Source organism: Hyalella azteca, unplaced genomic scaffold (genome assembly GCF_000764305.2).
Source record: "Hyalella azteca isolate HAZT.00-mixed unplaced genomic scaffold, Hazt_2.0.2 contig8569, whole genome shotgun sequence".
NCBI classification, from domain to species: domain Eukaryota; kingdom Metazoa; phylum Arthropoda; class Malacostraca; order Amphipoda; family Hyalellidae; genus Hyalella; species Hyalella azteca.
In genome coordinates, this window is record NW_025938658.1 from 14,641 (window position 1) to 36,572 (window position 21,932).

Below are 21,932 nucleotides of genomic sequence, written 5' to 3' on the forward strand. Positions count from 1 at the left end.
ACTACCGGATTTGTCAGGACGTTAAAATTGTTCTCGTAATTCAAGCTTTGATTCCAATCTGTATCCATAATACTCTATGTTTGTACTAATGTCATTTCAAAATTTCAAATTCACTTGTTGCAAAACTCGTCCTCTGTACTTGATAATGAATGAAGTTGCATTCGAAACGTCGTAAAATTAAAATTATAATAAAATGTCCCTTGGAAACCTGATATTTGACTTTTCAGTTCCTATCAAGAGCTTAATTCGCCGAATAGAGAAAAACAATAAGAAAATTGTCAATAAGAAATACTCTCTGGTCTTCAATGAAACCTGCATCAAAAAAATATGAGACGCTTTCAATAAAGTGACGCACTCTTTGCCCAAGTGTGGGTCATCTTGGCCCAATTTGGTCCGACAAAAGTTCTTATATCAGTGCTGTTATCAGTGCTACGTCCGCTCAATGCTCGTTCTGCGGGTATAAAACTATTTCACTTTCCGCACAAAATAAACCATTCTTTTTCTGGGCGACGACAGGGTTCACTATATTTATTGCGTTTACTTTTCAAGCATTAGGCTTACTTCCAAACTGACGTAATTGAAGGAGTAGATTATTGATATCAGCGTAGAAATTGACTAACTACTTTTGTGGACTTATTAGTATTTGAAAAAATATTATACCAACCCGCACGAATGTATAACTTCAAAATATATTTCCTATTTTATATGTTTCCAAAGTAATAGATAGAAAAAAGGAAGCCCTTTAAATGACAACCTGTGAACTTGCGAAACATTTCACACTAATTGGCAATTTATTAATAGACATCCAATTATATCCTAATTGGCAATCTGGTTTTCTGACTCGCCGAGTTGCTATTCCAAACCAAAGAATAAATTTCGAGCTCGGTATTACAGCTCCGTTGACAGCCATTAAAATCAAGAGGCTGCAACGGAATTCTAAATCCCTCAAAAAATGGCTTAATCCTCACCACAAACTTTATCCTGCAAAGCCGCTGCTCCAATCCATGGTTTTAATAAGAACTACATAGCTAAAAGTATTGCTTCAACAAGATTTTATATATGATACTATATTATTTAATGTGTTTATTCATGGAGAAGTTTATTTATTTAACTGTAGTGCAGACATGGAGGGATCTGCTGTGCTTGATTGGAATCTAAAATGTTCCGTGGTAAATGGAATATTTGGAATGTTATTTGAAGTTTATTTTGTATAAAGAATATTTCGGTATATTTCGGCAGCGCTCATTCAAATTTAGAGATATCAGGTACTGACTGAAAATTAACTTTTGATGTATTGGAAAAATGATGGTGTAAATGATAACAGCCTTGGGATAACGCGAAAATTTTGGTGAATGATGAAAAGATATATGCTACATTATGTATAGTTAATGATGATATTGTTTTTCTAATGAATGACTCAGCCATGCCAAATTAAAACATCACTATTACCCAGATGTGTTTCTTAACATAAAAATCTTATTTTTTCACTATCATCATAATTCTTCGGCTTAATTATCTCTATAAAACCACGATTTCCTCCCCATCCCTATCTTGTTGTCTCAATATCATCACAACCCGGAGAATTCATCATCATCTAGATTATGAGACCTCATTTTCATCACAAATATGCCACCTCACTATCTATCGTCAAGATCCGAGGGCGAATGAACTATTGCAAGTTCATCAATCTATTTACATTGAACATTGTTGATAAGTGTCAAGGCAATTTTGCGCTATTTCCTAATGAAAACCTATTATATACATCAATGTTTTTTTAGTCTTTTCTATTCAATAGCGTTTAGTGGTTTTTCCGACGGTCAAACGTCTTCAATTGTGGGCGTCTTGAGGTTGCTGGGCGTCTGGGGTTGCTCTGGGGTTCAATTGTGGGCGTCTGGGGTTGCTCTGCAACCCTCGACCGCAACTTAACCTCCAGAGCAACAAACGAGGTCGGCGTGAGGGCAATTTCGCTAAGCAATCTTGAGGGCAACACTCACGTCAAGTATTTTCTTAGGCAATCCAAGCAAGGGAAGTGAAAGCCCAAAATTTCGAGCTTGATTTTGAGATGAAATTTTCTCGTCTATTTTTCATGGACATTTTTTCCGATTTGCTGGTAAATCCAAACAAGGGAAATTAAATCTCAGAATCAGAAGCTAGTTTTTGAGGTGACTTTTTTATTTTTCTACGAATAATATAAAATTTCTTTCGGTGGGTTTACATATAGTTAAAAGACGTGAGAGCTCGTTTTATTTTCTAAATTTGTAGCTAATGAAAGAACTACCTTTGAACAACGGGCAATTTTATATAGCAATTATAAAGCGCAACAACTTTTTTGTAACCGTTTTTCGCTGTTCGCGCAGAACTACTATTAACTAGCGCCGGTTTTTCGGCTTTCCAGGAAAGTTTTAGTTGCACTAAAACTTTTGCACTTTCCAGGAAAGTTTTTCACTCCTATAATTATTTTTCTGTTGAGTTTATACTTCGTGAGACTGCGCACTCTGCGCATCAGATATTCGATATTTTTTCACTCGTTAGTTTAATAACTAGATTTTTCATTTACTCCATTTATATGCAGGACATTCTTTTTCCTTGTGAAATCTCTTTTCGCGATTTTGAAGCGAGCACTGAAAACCCACGACGGGAATATTCAGAAATTATTTATGGAAGACTCGTGTAGTTTGACCGCTAGCTTGTATGAGCGTACGATTGAGAACAGAACATATTGGATTGAACATATCCATACACCTCATGGATTTCGAACAGAATATATTCACATACACCATACAATAGGTATGAATGAAATCAATGCTACCTTTTTCTCAATTATTTTGTCTACTGAATTGTTAACTCGAACTATGTATGCATTTGTAACATTAACACATTAATTATAACTGTTGACATGATTTTCAGCGCATAGATTGGCCCTCAATTGATAATTCAAATAGAGATGTTGATTAATGGCCACCCTCTAGGAAATCAGCCCTTGATTCTGCTGATTTTATTGTATTTATGATAAAGCTAGTGAATATAATTAGTAACTTGCAGAATACAAATATAACAATTAATATAATTAGGAACTTGCAGAATACAAATATAACAATTAATATAATTAGTAACTTGCAGAATACAAATATAACAATTAATATAATTAGGAACTTGCATAATGCAAATATAACAATTAATATGATAAGGAACTTGCAGAGCTCCATGAACATTGCAGTAAAGTTATGTAGGAGAGGCAAGGCCGTTCAGAGAACAGAAATTAAAACAAAACTGTCTCGTTTTAATTTAGTAACTAAAATTATGTAAAAATAATGATACTTTAAAAAATTATGTCAGTTATGACATTATAATTTTTTTATGAATTAAAATAGTTGATAATTATAATTTATTTATTAAATTAGGTAGGCTAATAAATTATGTTACTTGATAAATTACAATTAGTTTAATAAACTATAATTAGTTTTGGAAATTATGTTAGTTAATACATTATAATTATTTTAGTAAATCAGGTTTGTTATTTAATTATAATCAATTTAATAAAATATGTTAATTAGTTTAACAGAATAATGAATTAAAAAATATTCTTGTATAATTAAAAACATCTAATATTCATGTGCGTCAGGGGCGAAAATATAGTCAAATTCGAATTTAGGTCAGCATCAAAAATCTAAGTAATCAACAAAAAACATTGGTCAGCATCAATAAATTGTGCTCAGCATCAATAAATTGTGCTCAGCATCAATAAATTGTGCTCAGCATCAATAAATTGTGCTCAGCATCAATAAATTGTGCTCAGCATCAATTTATTGTGTTCAGCATCAATAAATTGTGCTCAGCATCAATAAATTGTGTTCAGCATCAATGCACTTTTGTAAGCATCAATATATTTTCTCCAGCATCAAAATGTCAACTTTTGATGTTCATGTTCCTACATCTGAGCGAAATTTCCAAGCTAACTTTATGGTCCTAAGTTTTTCGGAAAAATTGCGAAGATTATCGGAAATTTCTAAAAAATGTTCCTCTGTATCCAAGAGACCATCATTCCCAGGAGTTTTTGCGGCCTGCTTGGCATTCCTGAAGCGTTCCAAGCGTTCCAAGCGTTGCCGAGATTCCCATTCTCTAGCGTATAGGCCTGGCAGAAGAGGCCTGCGTAGAGCGCTGGCAAACAAGGAGTCCTGTTCAAAAATGACAATACAATTACCAGAAGTTTGTCCGGCCTTGGCATTCCAGAGCGCGGTGGCTGGTCCCGACACTGCAGTTCCCGATGCACTTCGTCGGGAATCGGGAATTGTCTGCACAGACGGAAACTAAAATGGTCAACCCTGTCCATTGTCAGGGACTGACGTGGTCTGCTTCTGCACTTCACTAGTGGAGTGGTCTAATCCTGCACAACTCTAGGAGCCGGAGTGGTCTAATCCTGATCTCCACTAGGATCTGGCCGTGGCTGATCCTGGTCTCCACTAGGATCCAGTGTGGTCTAATCCTGCACAATTCTAGGATGCGGGGTGGCCTGATCCTGCACTCCGATGTTAGCTCCGTCAGGATCGAGAATGTTCGGTCAATTAACTACCAGGATCGGGAATGTTCAGTCAATTAGCTCTACCAGGATCGGGAATGTTCAGTCAATTAACTACCAGGATCGGGAATGTTCAGTCAATTAACTCTGCCAGGATCGGGAATGTTCAGTCAATTAACTCTACCAGGATCGGGAATGTTCTGTCAATTAACTCTACCAGAATCGGGAATGTTCTGTCAATTAACTCTACCAGGATCGGGAATGTTCTGTCAATTAACTCTTTAAGGATCGGGAATGCCTTGCAATGGCAGAGATAAGAATTAGCCTACTATCACAATGTACTTTAATGAAAAATAACTTTTATATAATTTCTACTTCAGGTGAGGACATTATCTCAATGGAAATCCAAGCTAGCGTGCGTTACAAAACCAGTGTTTGCTATGGATATGACAACTGTGTTGCAGATATTTTGCAAATCGTTACTCTTAATTTAAAAAACGGTGCAGTGCAAGACGATAAAAGAGATTGATTGTCTCAAAGTTTGAGTGTTTGAATTGATCTATTGAAGCCAATTATCGCCTAGTGGGAATGTCGGTAATGTCACTCCCCTAGTTCACCTTCAAAATATTGATTTTATTCCTTACCGATCGAAGGAAAGTCAAAAATTGACATTTGTTTACCACAACGGTAAGCAAAACTTCTGTTGTATTTTTTCACTGAAGGGGAGTGAAATGTGAGGGACAAGCTACCCTCGGTCGAGGGCCAACGACGGCAATTAATACCAGCCATGCTCCCCTCGCCTCGCTCTCCAGAACATATCGTGGACTTCACTTGCGTATTTATTGAAAAAGTGATGGATTTCATGCATGGAAAATACAAAACCGAATCGGAGCACTTCTAAGCTGGCAAAACTCCACTAAATAAATTCGAAGGCACTAAAATTTCAATAAATTTGCCTCTTTGGGTACTGGTCTCATGAGGGAAAAGTTTCAGCAAATAATCAGTTTTCGCGTACTTGAACAATTTGAATGAGTCAGTATTTAGCAAAAATGCATTGTGAAGTGCCGGCTGAAACTATTATCCCGTAAATACAATCGAATAATATAGAAAATACAATCTTATAAATCATTTTATTTCTGAACCCCACTGAACCTCCAGCAGAAGGTTTACGTGGGCGTAAGACTGAAACTTTTATCCCGCAAATACAATGGAAAAACGATTGTATTCACGGGATAAAAGTGTATTTGTGTAAAAAATTTGTGTAATTGTATTTACAATTACAATTTGTGTATTGTAAATACACAAATTACAAATTATAAATGTATTACAAAAATTGTATTTGTGTAATACAATTTGTGTAAAAAAATTTTATTTACTTTATCCCGTAAATACAATCGAAAACATGTGTAAAAAATAGTTAGATATTTTTGTAGCCTCGTAAGCAGCAATACGTAGCGTGCTGCTGGACTGAAGGCAGTAAGCGTCTATAATTCTCATGCAGCATTTAGCCTTCGAAAAGGTCCTTGAAAGCCTATATGTGCCTTCTTTGCTGTTTTATTCTTTTTAGCGCATTTTCTCATTTATGGAAAAAATGCAATGTTGTGCTCGCAATGTCCGTCTGTCTGTTTGTCTGTCCGTCCGTCTGTGACCTCAAGTTTTCGTCGACGAGAAAATGCGCTCTCTGTCACTCTTTACAGTGAGTACTGAGTTATATTTTTTACTCTTTTCACCCTGCACTGTATTCTGCTGTTACCCTGCACCGTAACAATTATTGTTTTATGTAGCCAGGCAATGTCTTGAGGTTGGGGAGTTTGCTTCTGGTTGGTGTCATTGGTTAGTTGACGTCTCTTTTTTAAATTGACCCGAATAATAACTTATGACAGGTATAGCTGGGTTGTTTCTTAAATCTTAACCCATTCTATTGGGATAATATTTTTTGAAATAATGCTAAACTTCTTCCATCGACAGGCCTTAATTTCTTTTTAATGGGACGGAACTCATTTGAATAGGGTTTTATCTCACGATTGCATAGGATTTAGCATATTTACAAAAATGGTTGAAATTCTCGGCTTGAAATTCTCTCTTGAACCTTTTTGGTATAGATGGATTGAAGAGAACCGAACAATCTAAACAACACAAGGTTTCTTTTTTTTTGGAAGCGATATGACCGTTTCTGTAGAATAAGGTTAGGCTCTTTGCCCTCAAGCCGAACTCTTTCATCGCGGCCTCCAGATTTAGGGCATTCATCTTCATCGTGGGCATCTCAAGTTTTTTTCTTATGTAGGCGTCTGTCGAAAGGCCGCTTAAAATAGACCGAGCTCAGAGGCCTCTGTGGGCTTTTTCTATTAATTCCTTCTGAAGGAAAACCTGAAAGGATTCTATAGCGCTTGACCGAAGTCTCTTCAGCTCACAGCTCTAGCTTTTTGCAGTCAATTGTGGAAAGTGTGTGAACTTTTTTAAATAATGCGGTTCATTTAAATAGTTTAGTCTTTCGATAAATTTGAATAAGCGAGTGTAAATGATAATAATAATATAATACTCAATGATTTTTACGTTCAAAGTGAGAATAAATAAAGTCATGCATTGCGAATTCTAAATAATAAAAACATCGAAATTTTCGTCTCAATAGCAGGCAGGTTCATATGAAACCTTAATTCCAGAATTGTGTGCGCATTTTACGCTTTTGAGTTACATTTTCGGAAAACAATTTCGAGAATTCGGAAAATTTCAGTGGCAATAAAAACATTATTGGGGACATTATTGTATTTTCATTTATATTTTTAGTGCCCGGAGACGGCGAGTATTTGAGTCCTCAATAGTTGTACAGGAGTCCTTCCCATCTAGAAGGAAAACTTGGCTCAGGCGTTTAGATCCTAGGTCATTGGATGCTAGGACATTGGATGCTAGGCCATCGGACGCTAAGTCATTGGATGCAAAGGTATTGGATGCAAGGACATTGCTGACCCTGACAATGAAAAATAGGATGACTCAAAAAACTTGGCAGGACATCGAGACTCCTCTTGACCGGAGCCATTACGGCGGCGGGACCTGAAGGACGCTTGAGAAGCCTTCAACGGGGCAGGTTTTTCTGAAGAAATATCTTCTCGTGGGTCTGGAGAGCACGCTTGCTATATTGGCCATTTAGACGACTCATGACCATCTGGCAAAAAATTCGGGACAAAATTATTAACGTCGAATTATATTTCCAGAAAAAGAAGAGACATGTTTCAAGTATTAAATTTTAAACACGCTTTGGACGACAAAGCATGTACATAGAATACTACAGTTAATTAAGAAATTTGAAGTCTCGGGCTATTGGCACATTCGTGCGAACACTCGTTTTAGTTGCAATGTCCCGAAAACCATTCCCCCAATCAATCCTCCCCAGGTGGAATTGGGTGCGCAACTGGGGTTTGTGGAAACACTACGCGAATTTCTTCCCCATCCGCCTGGTGAAGACCACCGAACTGGACCCCGACCACAACTACATCATGTGCTACCATCCCCACGGCATCCTCAGCGCCGGGGCCTTCTGCACCTTCGCCACCGACGGCGTCTCCTGGTCCAAGGTGAGGCAACCTCGTGCTGATGAGTGGTACCTTCCTTACTATAGTGATCCTGGTGGTGCGGATTGATGGTACCATCATAGCTAGTGGTATCTGTGATCCAGGTGTATGATTCCATCATGACTATAGTGGAACCTTAGGGACGGACGGGCGGTACCATTATGAGTATTACTACCTTTTGGAACGACGAGTGGTATCATAATAACTAGTGGTACCTTTAGGACGGACGAGATGAACTATCTTGACTATTGGTACCATTGAGATGGACGCATGGTGCTATCATGATTGGTGGTACGGTTCTCACGGTCTTTTGATAACTCCATGACTCGAAATGCTTCTGTCACGGAGGTTGTACTCTCGCGGCTGAAGTTACACATAGGACGAGCGTCTATTACCTTCGTGACTGGGATAACTTTTACGACGGTCAGTTAGTACCTCTTTTACTAAATATACTGTAGTGACGAAGTTATAACTGCGACTAAGACATCTTTGTACTGGTGGTACATCATTAGTAGCATATCCACTCGTTAGTATTTTTTGTCAAAACAAGATAGTAGCATCATCAGAACCATCGACCATCACCCTCAGAACCATTGAGCATCACCCTCAGAACCAGCGAGCATCACCCTCAGAACCTGCAATCATCACACTCAGAACCATCGAGCATCACCTTCAGAACCAGCGATCATCACCCTCAGAACCATCGAGCATCACCCTCAGAACCAGCGGGCATCACCCTCAGAACCTGCAATCATCACCCTCAGAACCATCGAGCATCACCCTCAGAACCATCGAGCATCACCCTCAGAACCAGCAATCATCACCCTCAGAACCAGCGAGCATCACCCTCAGAACCAGCGATCATCACCCTCAGAACCAGCGGGCATCACCCTCAGAACCAGCGGGCATCACCCTCAGAACCTGCAATCATCACCTCTCTTATACACATCTAGATGTGTATAAGAGACAGCCTCAGAACCAGCGAGCATCACCCTCAGAACCAGCGATCATCACCCTCAGAACCAACGAGCATCACCCTCAAAACCATTTATCTAGTTTTTCATTGAACACAATGAACACAACAGCATTCATTTGATATTGAACTGTTGTTTTGAATGTGAATGCATTTCATACGTGCCACCTATTTATATATGTACTCCTTATGAGGCATGGGAATTTTTTCTTGACTTATTCTATCAATTCATGCTCATTTGCCCGTAAATGAAATATATTTCTTTAAAAAATTATTTTAATTGAAACATTTACCAAACCGTAATTGTAACATTGTATTATAATCCATGATTAATTTTGATTAATTTTTCCCGTCAGCTCTCAATTAAATATTTATTACGAAAGCCTATAGCTCAGCGGTCAGCTTTAAAAAGTTTGGCGTCGTGTACAACTTAATTTAATTCAAGGATAGAGCAGAAGTTTAATTACGAGAAAACTTATATAAGTCAAGAACATTTCGTCAAAAATTGATTAGATTAATTATTTGACAATTTGAATGAGGTTCCTAACATTATCAATGGTTCGAAGAGGCTGTAACAAGAAGCGCCTCAGAATTAATATTGTTATCATACAATTTAATAAGAATATTAGTGTTAATTAAATATCTATCAGATCAATAATAATGAACAATATTTCGTTACCTCCATTTTCACTTTAATTACTGAATTTATAATACACTATACAAGATAAATTTACTAAATTTTTATGAAATATGAATGTGTTAAGATAATGCAATAGTCAGGGTACCATAAAAGACATGAATGAGAACGTAAAAAGATCACTTGCGGTAATCACATAAGTTTATCATAATAGATCATTCTCCAAATTCAAATTCTGCATATTTACTAAGTCAGAAAGAAATTTCAAATTTAACCTATCAAAAACCTCAAAAAACCCTGAATTTTTCCATGCGATAGGGTCCATCCCTGTGTTTAAACCTTTCAACAGTCGCTCTGAGTTTGGCGACGTCAAACGGCCGTCTATTTGCCCAGCCATGCTGCGTAGCGAGGCGTGCGGCGGCCGTAGAGTTTCTCGGATGTTGGGAATCACTATTTAACTTGAGTAGACTACACTCGTACATTGTCTTTGTAACTTTTCATTTAATATTAAAAGGGGTATTTAAAATGTCAAAATTCTCATAATTCATGTCTCGTGAAATTTAATTTTCGTCGTTTTATTTACGTAGTAGTGCCTGAAAAAAATTTTGCAGCTTCTACTTGAATTTATACAATGAACTATAATTTCAGTGCTTGAATTTTAGCATTCAATATGCAAGAAATCAAAATTATATTTTTTTCTCTTACTGTCGGTGTTCGAAAGATCGTTTTCAAATGAAATTCCACCTACTGAATTGGAATCAAATAGTTTTGGTGCAATCTATTAATTTCCGAGAATTGCATGGAGCAAGAGAAATCTAATCTTGCCCTTTGAAATCTAACGATACTCAGAGGGCAAGAGTTGGATCGGGATTCCATCGCTAGTCATGCAGCAAGAGTTAGGGAAGCAAGAGTTAGGAAAGCAAGAGTTAGGGAAGCAGGAGTTAGGGAAGCAAGAGTTAGGGAAGCAAGAGTTAGGGAAGCAAGAGTTAGGGAAGCAAGAGTTAGGGAAGCAAGAGTTAGGGAAGCAAGAGTTAGGGTTGTAGAAGCGCTTCTCATCGGGTATGCCACCACAAGTATATACAAGCCACGATTCTCCTTAAAGCCGTGCGGTTTTAGTTAAAAAATGCAAGCATCTTCAAATAAGCCCATACCAATTTATTTTTCTCTTTTGCCTCTAAAACTGGCGTCACATCGTCTGACCTGGCCACCCACCATATATACAATGATGATTATAATAGTGTAAAATTAAACCACAATTGTTCTATTCAGTCATTGCGAACACTAGTTATCGTGGAATCAACCCTCGTGTAAAACACACTAACCATTAGCATGGCAGTCACGAAGTGGGCTCTCAAGAGTGGGCACTCGAGTGAGTCGTACAAAAAGTGCCCCAGAAAATGTTATTAAGAAGCAGATCGTAGAAGACTAGGAAGAAGTGATCATACACGCGACAGTTCTCTAGCCATGATGCTGTGCAGACGACAGTCTGGGTTTGAAATGCCGTGGCGTGTGGCTATGTGAGCGCCATGCCGTGGCGTGTGGCTATATGAGCGCCATGCCGTGGTGTGTGGCTATGTGAGCACCACGCCGTGGCGTGTGGCTATATGAGCACCACGCCGTGGCGTGTGGCTATGTGAGCGCCATGCCGTGGTGTGTGGCTATATATGAGCGCCATGCCGTGGCATGTGTCTATATGAGCGTCATGCCGTGGCGTGTGGCTATATGAGCACCACGCCGTGGCGTGTGGCTATATGAGCACCATGCCGTGGCGTGTGGCTATATGAGCGCCATGCCGTGGCGTGTGGCTATATGAGCGCCATGCCGTGGCGTGTTGCTATATGAGCGCCATGCCGACCATGCCGTGGCGTGTGGCTATATGAGCGCCATGCTAACCTCGTATACTGGCATGTTGTATACATCTTGATAATTAGTGTGCCATGTGACAGTTCTGGGTTCACGTGACCGCATTGAGTATCATTTACTGCAGAGTCGTGTTCTGAATATACATTTAATGTGAACGTTTACATTACGTAGAAGTGTCATGCATACGCCAGCACTATATAAAAATGTCATCTGAACGTTAGCATAAAGTATAAGTGTCATGTGAACAATTATTATCAAGGCATTACTAATAAGTGTCATGTGAACGTTAGAAATAGGTAGAAGTGTCATGAGAACGTTAAAATTAAACATTTTTATGTATTAAGTATTTTTTTGAATAAAATAATATAACTGTAATTTGAAGGCATGTCATCAGTGGCCTAGTAAATATTTGTAGGTGGCCATCAGAAATGCGCTACGATTTGCAAGTGAAGAAGAAAACGAAATTCGATGTTGCCGCCAGCCTCTGGAAGAGTCCAATATGGCGGCGCCGAGTCAGCGATTTCTGCATCAGAATCGAATGGCCTCAAGCTAACTTACATCTAATTCCATTTGAGATTTTCAGTTGTTATCACAATCTCGCATGTTATAAGAAGTAATAATTGTGAGTTAGATTGCATAAAGATTTTGGACGTGATTTGTGCTTATAATCGTTCTCCTGGATTTCAGAAAATGAAAAGAAACGCAATTTCAGGTTTTGATCGGAATTTTTGACATTCCTGCTGACCACGTAGTATTTTAACTGTGATTTTTATTATTATATTAAGAGTTAGTTCCTAGTATTAACGTTTATCGCCCTGCTCGTGCACCCATTTATTTAACCAGCTCATTTTTCTCACCTACTTTTACAATTAATTTCCCCACTCCCCTCACTTTTCACTGACCCTCGCGCCCCTCGGTGGAGATCGTATCGTCGAGGGCACGAAAATAAGAGCTCCTTAGAGCAAATCGGGGGGAAGTTATCGCAAATTAATATTATTTTGGTGGCTGCCGTGAGGGCCTTTCAAGGCGCTTCATTAAGCATCCGCTTCAGGGATGCTTTCCGCACTTTTTTCTGAATTAATTTTTTTTTCTAGTAATATGTTGTTAGATTTCTATTTAATATTAATTGTTGTGTCCATGGGAAATTTGATTGAATGAGGAACCTTAAATTTGAAGATTGAAGTTATAGAGGAAATAGTTTTAATTTTTGTAATTATAATTTTTAAGTTGCAATATAGGGCAACGTGGGGCAGCGCGCCCCCACTTTTTTTAAACTAAATTTTTGATGAAGTTTTAATTGATACGAGGTGGTTCTTTGTTTTGTTTAAAGGTGCAACTAATGAGGAATGTATGATGTGAATTAGACGCCTATAGAGTTATTCAATTTTTAATGAAACACTATTTTGTAAAACGGTAGAGAACACGGACCAATATCTGCCATACTTAGCGAGAAACCCGCTATGGGCCCGTGACCCGCAGTGGGCTCGCTGCCCCATGTTACCCTATTTGGTTTAGGATTTTGATTTAGCATTCGCAGTGTTCATCACCTTCATTATACATTATATTCGACCTCCAGCATTATACATATTTATTATTGTATCTCGCGATCTTGCCTTGGAGGAAGTTCTCGATTTTTGCACTTGTGGATTAAATTGGAAATGGATTGAAACGCACGGTTAGGGCCAAGGATTAGGTTATTAGGGAGTTAGGTTTGTTGTTATGCGTTTCTATTGATTTTTTCGATTAACTATGCTTACTTTCAATTATTTATTTATTGAAAATCTTTAGTTTAGTAAATTGTTGGTTTATTGGATCATTTGGTGAGGAACGATGACGTGCTATGTGTCGGGGAACGCTTGTTCGTTAAGAGATTGGAAGCTCCCAATAAAGTAAACGTGATCATATTGCTCTGAGTAATCTAAATTATATCATGATTCCTAAAAATATTACTTTAGTTACCAGTGTTTTCAACCACCATGAGAAACTACAACCAATATTGTTTAAGATCAGACAATAAATGAAAATAAATAATAATTTGCGTGTTTTGTGAGTAACTAGCGACTGAATTAAAGGACAAAATGAGGGCAATTAAGGGGTATATTCTAACAACTTCTAAATTGTCAACCGACGCCATGTTTATAGATCACTTTGAGCTAATGTTAGCTTTGAATGATAACATTGTGAATACGTGTGGATGATATCATTGTGAATACGTGTGGATGATATCATTGTGAATACGTGTGGATGACATCATTGTGAATACGTGTGGATAGTCATTGTGAATACATGTGGATGATGTCATTGTGAATACATGTGGATGATATCATTGTGAATACGTGTGGATGATATCATTGTGAATACGTGTGGATGATGTCATTGTGAATACGTGTGGATGATGTCATTGTGAAATACCCTATGGATGATACCGACATCATTGTTTCAGACATTCCCCGGCTTGACCCCATACCTCCTCACCCTCGAGGTTCTCTTCCTCATGCCGTTCTACCGCGAGTTCTTCTTGTGTTCCGGTGAGTTCTGAGTGAGTTATTCCTTTGTTCCGGTGAGTTCTGAGTGAGTTATTCCTTTGGACAGGTGAGTTCTGAGTGAGTTATTCCTTTTTTCCGGTGAGTTCTGAGTGAGTTATTCCTTTGGACAGGTGAGTTCTGAGTGAGTTATTCCTTTTTTCAAGGGAGTTCTGAGTGAGTTATTCCTTTGTTCTGGGGAGTTCTGAGTGAGTTATTCCTTTGTTCTGGGGAGTTCTGAGTGAGTTATTCCTTGGTTCAGGTGAGTTCTGAGTGAGTTATTACTTTGTTCCGATGAGTTCTGAGTGAGTTATTCCTTTGTTCCGGTGAATTCTGAGTGAGTTATTCCTTTGTTCCGATGAGTTCTGAGTGAGTTATTCCTTTGTTCAGGGGTGTTCTGCATGTTAATTTAACTTAGTTCTGCTGCATTATGGGAAGTATAATACTCCAACACGAAGGAATTCTCCGTATTGCTATATATTTCGGAGTTCTATCTATTAGCTACAGCAAGTTCTGATCACTTATACGCAGCGATGAGTTCTACAAGTTTAACCATCATAGTTAAGTTCGCATTTTTTTATCTCGATCAGTTCTACCAATTAATCACCATCAAGCTCCAACAAATTGGACATAATGATGAGCCTCTCATGATAATGCATAATATATAATCTGTAAGATAATTTTATGCACGTTTTACACGGATCATTATATTCCGGTAAGCTCCACCCACCGAAAAATTCAAATTCTAATAAGCTAATAATAATTAGCTAATAATAATAATAAATAATAATTCTAATAAGCTAATAATAATAACACTCGCTAATATAACCTGAATCATAATTAAATATCCTGATGATGGGGCGCCATATTCACGAGTTTACCCTCGAACCGCCGCTGCAGGCGCCGTGAGTGCGACGAGGGCCAGCATGGACCACCTGCTGGGGCGCGAGGGGAGCGGTCGTGCCCTCTGTCTGGTGGTGGGGGGCGCTCCTGAGAGCCTGGACTGTCACCCCGGCCAGGTCCTCCTGCATCTGGAGAAGAGGAAGGGCTTTGCTAAGATGGCCCTCCGACATGGGTGAGGGGTGGGAGGAGTGGGAGGGGGGGGGGAGGTGATTGGTAAACGGAATGAGGGTAAGGGGAGTGATTGGTGAGAGCAGTGAGGGAGAAGGGAGCGGAGGTTAAAGGGAGTGAGCTCTCAACCTCGCTTGAGGTTGAGAGAATGAGAAGTGAGGGGAGTGAGGGGTGAGTGAGTGAAGGATAAAGGAGCTAGGGGAGAAGAGAGTAATTGGTGAAGAGAGTGAGTGAGGGGTGATGGGAGTGAGTGGTGAGAAGAGGTAAGGGTGAGGGGAGTGAGGGGTGATGGGAGTAAGAGGTGAGAGTAGTGAGGGTAGTGACGGGAGTGAGGAGTGAGGAGTGTGAGGGGAAAGAGGGGTCTTCAACGCTCGGTGTTCAAATATCAAAATATTTATTCAATTGTCGGTATCGATAAGCTTGAAAATACATTTTAGAATACAAATGCAATTGCAGGTAATCAGCTATACGTTCAGCAGTAGGTACTTTGTTCAGACCTGACGAAGGAAAGATATAATGTAAAGTACAATATTGGAGACACGCTTGGGACGGCTAAAAAATCACTTCCGCAAGTGCCCACGATGACAATTCAATAACTTATGTGTGATGTCATGTAATGAAGTTTAATTAGAAACCTTCGATGGAAAGAGAGCAGAGAACGGGTGAAAGGGTTGGGTGAAGTTGGGTGGTGTGATAGTGATGCTAAGGTCAGAGTTGAGTGAAAGTTGAGTGTGGATGGTGTAACTGTGCGGAAATGAGTGAAGTGTGAAGCGGTCGTGAGGGTTGAGTGAAGAAAGATTAGGACGGAGTACGGTGCGGTTGAGCGAGGTGCGTATATAACTACGATGCTGGTGGGGTGAGGGGATGTATTGTGAGTGGGATCAATATTGTGTACGTGGGGTTGAAGAGAGGCTAAATTATGATATGAGGAAGCATGAGTGGGGAGTTATTGGGGGGGGGGGGTGAGATCAAGATAGGTTGTACTTAGAACGAGGGCAAATTGGGGGTGGATCGAGGATAGGGTGGGGTTCGAGTTAATTAAAGACTACATGGGGCTGAGAGGAAGGGCAGTGTAATGATGATCAAAGTATAGAGTGTGCTTGAAGAGAAGAAGAGCTGAGTTGAAGCGAAGGATAATGAAGCCAGGGCGAAGTGAAGTTGAAAGAATACAGCTGCCACATGTAAGTCCCACACAGTAACGGCCTTGTGTGTTTACTGAACTAGACTTATGTTTGTTTGTTGGTCGTTCGCTTGGGCTAATATTTTCGAGGATTGATCGCATGTAAATGAACATTAATTCGGTACAGAAACTCGTGCCCTAAGTTCCTCTTGGAGGTATACAATCCAATGTTGTCGCCGCAGCGCCGCGCTGGTGCCGATGTTCGGGTTCGGGGAGAACGACGTGTACGACCAAGTGGCCAACCCCAAGGGCTCGTTGGTACGTCGGGTACAGGACGCACTGCAGCACATGTTCGGCCTCGCCCCTTGCATCTTCATGGGCAGGGGCGTCTTCCAGTACAGCTTCGGCATCGTCCCCTACAGGAAACCCATCTTCGTTGTGGGTAAGTTAGAATCAAAATGTTTTATGTACAAAATTTCCGGGAAATTTATATATAAGTTGAAACGAAAAGGATACATTTGCTCAAGAAACTCATGTTATGTTATCAGTCAAAAAATAATGGGAAAAGTTCTGCTCAACAGTTCATTGGGAAAAGCATGAGTCTGTCAAAATCTGAGGCATGTAAATTTAAGAAAATTAATTGATTTCGATGGCGACAAGATAAAAATTCTTTCTACACAAATAGTGCTAGCCATTAAACGCAGGAGCCTGAGCAAGCTGTTGATGTGAAGTGCGGTATGAGAAATCATAGGCATTGTCATTAGTGATCGGCAGCTGCAAAAAAAATTAGCAATAAATATGGTATGCAATATGTAATATTTTTTTACTATAGACAGCAACGAAATCATTTTCCTCAGCAATGGACTACAAAGAAACACAATCATTCTAGTAAAGAATTGCCCACAACCTAATTACAGTTATTAGCAGATATTTGTGCGTTAGTTCGCATTAATTTTTGTTTACAAAAAAACTTCTCATTTACTTTAGTCTAAAAAATATCTTCTCATTAAATTTAGCCTGAAATTATCTTCTCATTAACTTCAGCCTAAAAAAACTCTCATTTACCATTGATTATACTAAAACTCTTCTCATTGACAATCGTCTTCAAGAATTTCTCTCATAAAATATATTTAATAACCAAGACCACCACAGCAACAGTTGCTCTAACCAAAACCTCCTTAATAGCAATCAGTGCAGTAAAGGTTAGCAGCCTGCAAGACAAGCAAAGACTATAGCTGTTTAGATCTGCAACGATCTCACTCTCGTCAATAACTCTTTAGATCGGCAAGGATCTCACTCCCATCAATAACTGTTTAGATCGGCAAGGATCTCACTCTCGTCCCACTTTCTCCGAAATCCGCTTTGCAAGAGATCCGCTCTATTCCCACTGGAGGATAATCTACTGAGTGGATGTGTTGATCCAGCGCTTGATCCTGCTGGCAATCCTGGAACCATTCCAGGCCAATGACCTCGTATTCCAGACCTGCAGCGAATCTGCGCCGCTGTACTAAGGGGTCTTTAGGATGCACCGCTGTATTAACGGGCCTTTAGGATGCACCGATGTATAAACGGGCCTTTAGGATGCACCGCTGTATTAACGGGCCTTTAGGATGCACCGATGTATAAACGGGCCTTTAGGATGCACCGCTGCATTAACGGGCCTTTAGGATGCACCGCTGTATTAACGGGCCTTTAGGATGCACCGATGTATAAACGGGCCTTTAGGATGCACCGCTGCATTAACGGGCCTTTAGGATGCACCGATGTATAAACGGGCCTTTATGATGCACCGCTGCATTAACGGGCCTTTAGGATGCACCGATGTATAAACGGACCTTTAGGATGCACCGCTGTATTAACGGGCCTTCAGAATGTACCGATGTATAAACGGGCCTTTAGGATGCACCGCTGTATTAACGGGCCTTCGGAAAGTACCGATGTATAAACGGGCCTTCAGGAGGCACCGTTGTATGAACGGGTCTTTAGGAGGCACCGCTGTATTAACGGGCCTTTAGGAGGCACCGTTGTATGAACGGGCCTTTAGGACGCACCGCTGTATAAACGGGTCATTAGGAGGCACCGTTGTATTAACGGGCCTTCAGAATGCACCGCTGTTTGAACGGGCCTTTAGGATACACCTCAGTACTAAAGGGCCTTCATGATGCACCGCTGTATTAACGGGCCTTTAGGATGCACCGCTGTATTAACGGGCCTTTAGGATGCACCGATGTATAAACGGGCCTTTAGGATGCACCGCTGTATTAGCGGGCCTTCAGAATGCACCGTTGTATGTACGGGTCTTTAGGATATACCTCTCTATTAACGGACCTTTGAGGCAGACCGCGCACTGCGCATTCAGCATGAACAGCAGTAGCGTGCGCAGTGAAACGCATCATGGAGAGCATTGCATAACAGTGAGCGCCCAGAATGATGAGCATCAGTTAATATGAAGGGACGGCAGTCGTCTAGCTCAGTGCTAACCGATCGCGGTGCTCTTCATGCTACGTGCTCATTGCATGTGTTGCTTTTTATGCTACGTGCTCATTGCATGCGGTGCTTTTTATGCTACGTGCTCATTGCATGCGGTGCTCTTCATGCTACGTGCTCATTGCATGTGATGCGGTGCTCTTCATGCTACGTGCTCATTGCATGCGGTGCTCTTCATGCTACGTGCTCATTGCGGTGCTCTTCATGCTACGTGCTCATTGCGGTGCTCTTCACGTTATGCGCTCATTCCCAAATTTTCTGGCAATTCCGGCTCCAGAGGAGCACTTTGTTCTTACTGTTATGTCGCCATGGATGCTTTGCCGCTTGATCGCTGCTCGAGCTTATGTTATTTAAAAATAATCCTGTATATATGTCCATATCATTTTTTTCTCATTGGGTTATCATGACAATAACTTTATTGTTATTGTCTGAGGGGAATACTTTCATTGAACATCTCTGTACTACATGTATGAGTTTCATTTGGCGGCTGAATACATGCATTAAATGAAAAACTTTCTCACAAGAACAAAAGTTTTTCACCTATTTAGTTTATATTTCACCATCCACCATACTGCAGGCAGAAGGTGATATTACATTCCATGGTTGAACTAGTATAAGATTAACCCATCAGTAGCTCAATTTTGCGGATTTAGTTTGTTGTTCGCCTGTGACGTCACTGATCTCAGTGACGTCACGGGCATTAACCAATCACCAAAATGCGATCAAACCAGTCAACCAATCCGTCATGGGAATGACGACACTCCACCACTCCCCGCACAATGTGGTCCATCACTCCACCACTCCCCGCACAATGTGGTCCTTCACTCCACCACTCCCCGCACAATGTGGTCCTTCACTTCACCACGCCCCGCACAATGTGGTCCACCACTCCACCACGCCCCGCACAATGTGGTCCACCACTCCACCACTCCCCGCACAATGTGGTCCACCACTCCCCCAGCCGGCATCCCACAGCGCGTATGCGAGCCACGCGCGGAAAGTCGTCTTTCATTTTCAGTTTTTTGATTCACTTGAAAAAGGTTGCATCGCGATGGAATTTATTCCGCTTTTTCTTCTTAAAATAATGTATCTTCTTTTGTTCGAGTCTGGTAACAAATTTATTGCAGAACAGCATTGAGAAATGTCGGCTACCGCGTTAGTGAACAAATAACAGATGAGGTGAATGAAATTCATTTTTCAAGTGAGTGAAGAAAATAATACCTTAGGTGAGTGAAAAAATATCGGAAGAGTAAGCTAGTACAGCTCCATAACTCAGTACATTTGAGTGTACTCAATTAATTTGTACTCGATACCTTGAAGCTCACGTCACATTTGTGTTGACGGACGTATAGGAATGGTGTAAATGTACTTTACAAGTATGTCGAAAAATATATATTGCTTGAATGTCGACAAAAATTATATATATGATGTGCAATTAATGATGCTGATGTGCATATAATGCCGACAGAGATGTGCATTCACAAAATACATTTCCTTCTACAAAAGGAAAATTTTTACCCTAGTCTAAGCAAAAATACTCCATAATATGATTCAAAAATACAGACTAAAATTGAAAACTTGCTGTTTAATTTTTACTAACTGTGAATATCAGAAAGTTTATTCTCATTCTTAAAAGAAAATAAGAATAAATCTTCCGAGAAAATTCTGCTTACCTCAGTCGCGTGCGTTCGCCTTTCTGTTTTTATGTATTGTTTTTTCATGTTATCGTGTTTTTTTCATTTTCAAACGTTCGTTCTTTATCACATTCTTTATAATTTTGCTTCGGAATAAAACTGGAAACTTCAATAATGTTGTGGTCGTACATTGTAAATTGGATGAAATCCATATTTCCTTTTGTCTTAGTTACGATACGATACGACGTTCTGCTCTCCGCATCTTCATCCGGTTAAAAGTCCAAATCTTTCGTTCAGAAGATTGAGTAAATGTAAATGAATTCAATATGAGAAGTATTATTCACTGCAATTTGAGTCAAGTAATTACGGAGCTCCCAATTTCAGACTCTGTAATATGTTGACTTAAATCTTTATAGTAGGAAAGCCTGGGTAAAGCCTTCATCATTATATTTAAAGTGGAAGTTTAGTATCCTTTAATTAGGTGCGTCCTGCGAGGCTGACCTGGCTCTCAAGAGGCGTTCAATTATTTAACAATCTTATCTTGCATGGATTATCTTATTTAACAATCTTATCTTGCATGGATTATCTTATTTAACAATCTTATCTTGCATGGATTATCTTATTTAACAATCTTATCTTACATGGATTATCTTATTTAATAATCTTATCTTGCGCCGACAACTCTTCATATATACATATAAATTATAGTACATATAAATTACAGTAAAATATTTCAAATGAAGTTAGATGAATAACGGGAAAATTAATTAAATAAATTAAAATAATAAAGTGTGCTTTCTTGTATTAATGAATCACAAATATTAAAAAAAAGTAAACCGTTATATTCACTTCTTATAATATATTTTAATTTTATTTATACTCTTCAGGAGGAATCCGCTTAAAATCTGTTCGCTAGAATCCAGCTTCATTTAATACATAACATACATAATACACAACATATTCATTTAATACATAACTATTGACATCAGGGCCTCAGACGGGGTAAACAAGCCCTGACCACTCACCTCTAATTGGACTCTCTATGTCATCGACCTCAGGCTTGTTGGAAACAGAAAAAAAGTTATATATGAATATGAAAAACATGGGAAACAATTTAGAAGATCATAGGCCGCATAATCGGTGGGCAATGGCTGGCAGTTCAGTGGCAGTTCATAAGCTGGTGACAACATCCATCTGGTGGCTCACAACATCCACCTGATGGCTTACAACATCCACCTGATGGCTTACAACATCCACCTGGTGGCTTACAACATCCAACACCTGATGGCGTACAACATTCACCTGATGGCGTACAACATTCACCTGATGCTTACAGCAGCTTGCAACATCCCCCTTACGAATGACAACATTCTCAAGTTGCTGCAGTTCAAGTCCTAATTAAGTAAGAACCTCAGCGCACAGCAACAACTTTGTTTTGCTTCGCGTCCGCGTCTTGAGTTCTGAGCGTCAAGTTGTCGGCGGCTCTCTGCGCACCGCTTGCGTGGCGGAAAAGTTCCATCTTTTCCTCTCCGTAAGTTGACGT

The 21,932-nt window shown here is 39.7% G+C and overlaps 1 protein-coding gene across 1 annotated transcript in view; it reads left to right on the plus strand.

Annotated features, from left to right (window-relative positions):
• Positions 1–21,932, plus strand: part of LOC108682491 (2-acylglycerol O-acyltransferase 1) — a 30,717-nt gene that overhangs the window by 5,568 nt on the left and 3,217 nt on the right. The window contains exons 4-7 of the mRNA XM_018171659.2: positions 7,905–8,085; positions 13,999–14,083; positions 14,978–15,152; positions 16,511–16,710. Of these exons, the coding sequence (XP_018027148.1) occupies positions 7,905–8,085; positions 13,999–14,083; positions 14,978–15,152; positions 16,511–16,710 (641 nt within the window). The remainder of the gene's footprint in view (positions 1–7,904; positions 8,086–13,998; positions 14,084–14,977; positions 15,153–16,510; positions 16,711–21,932) is intronic.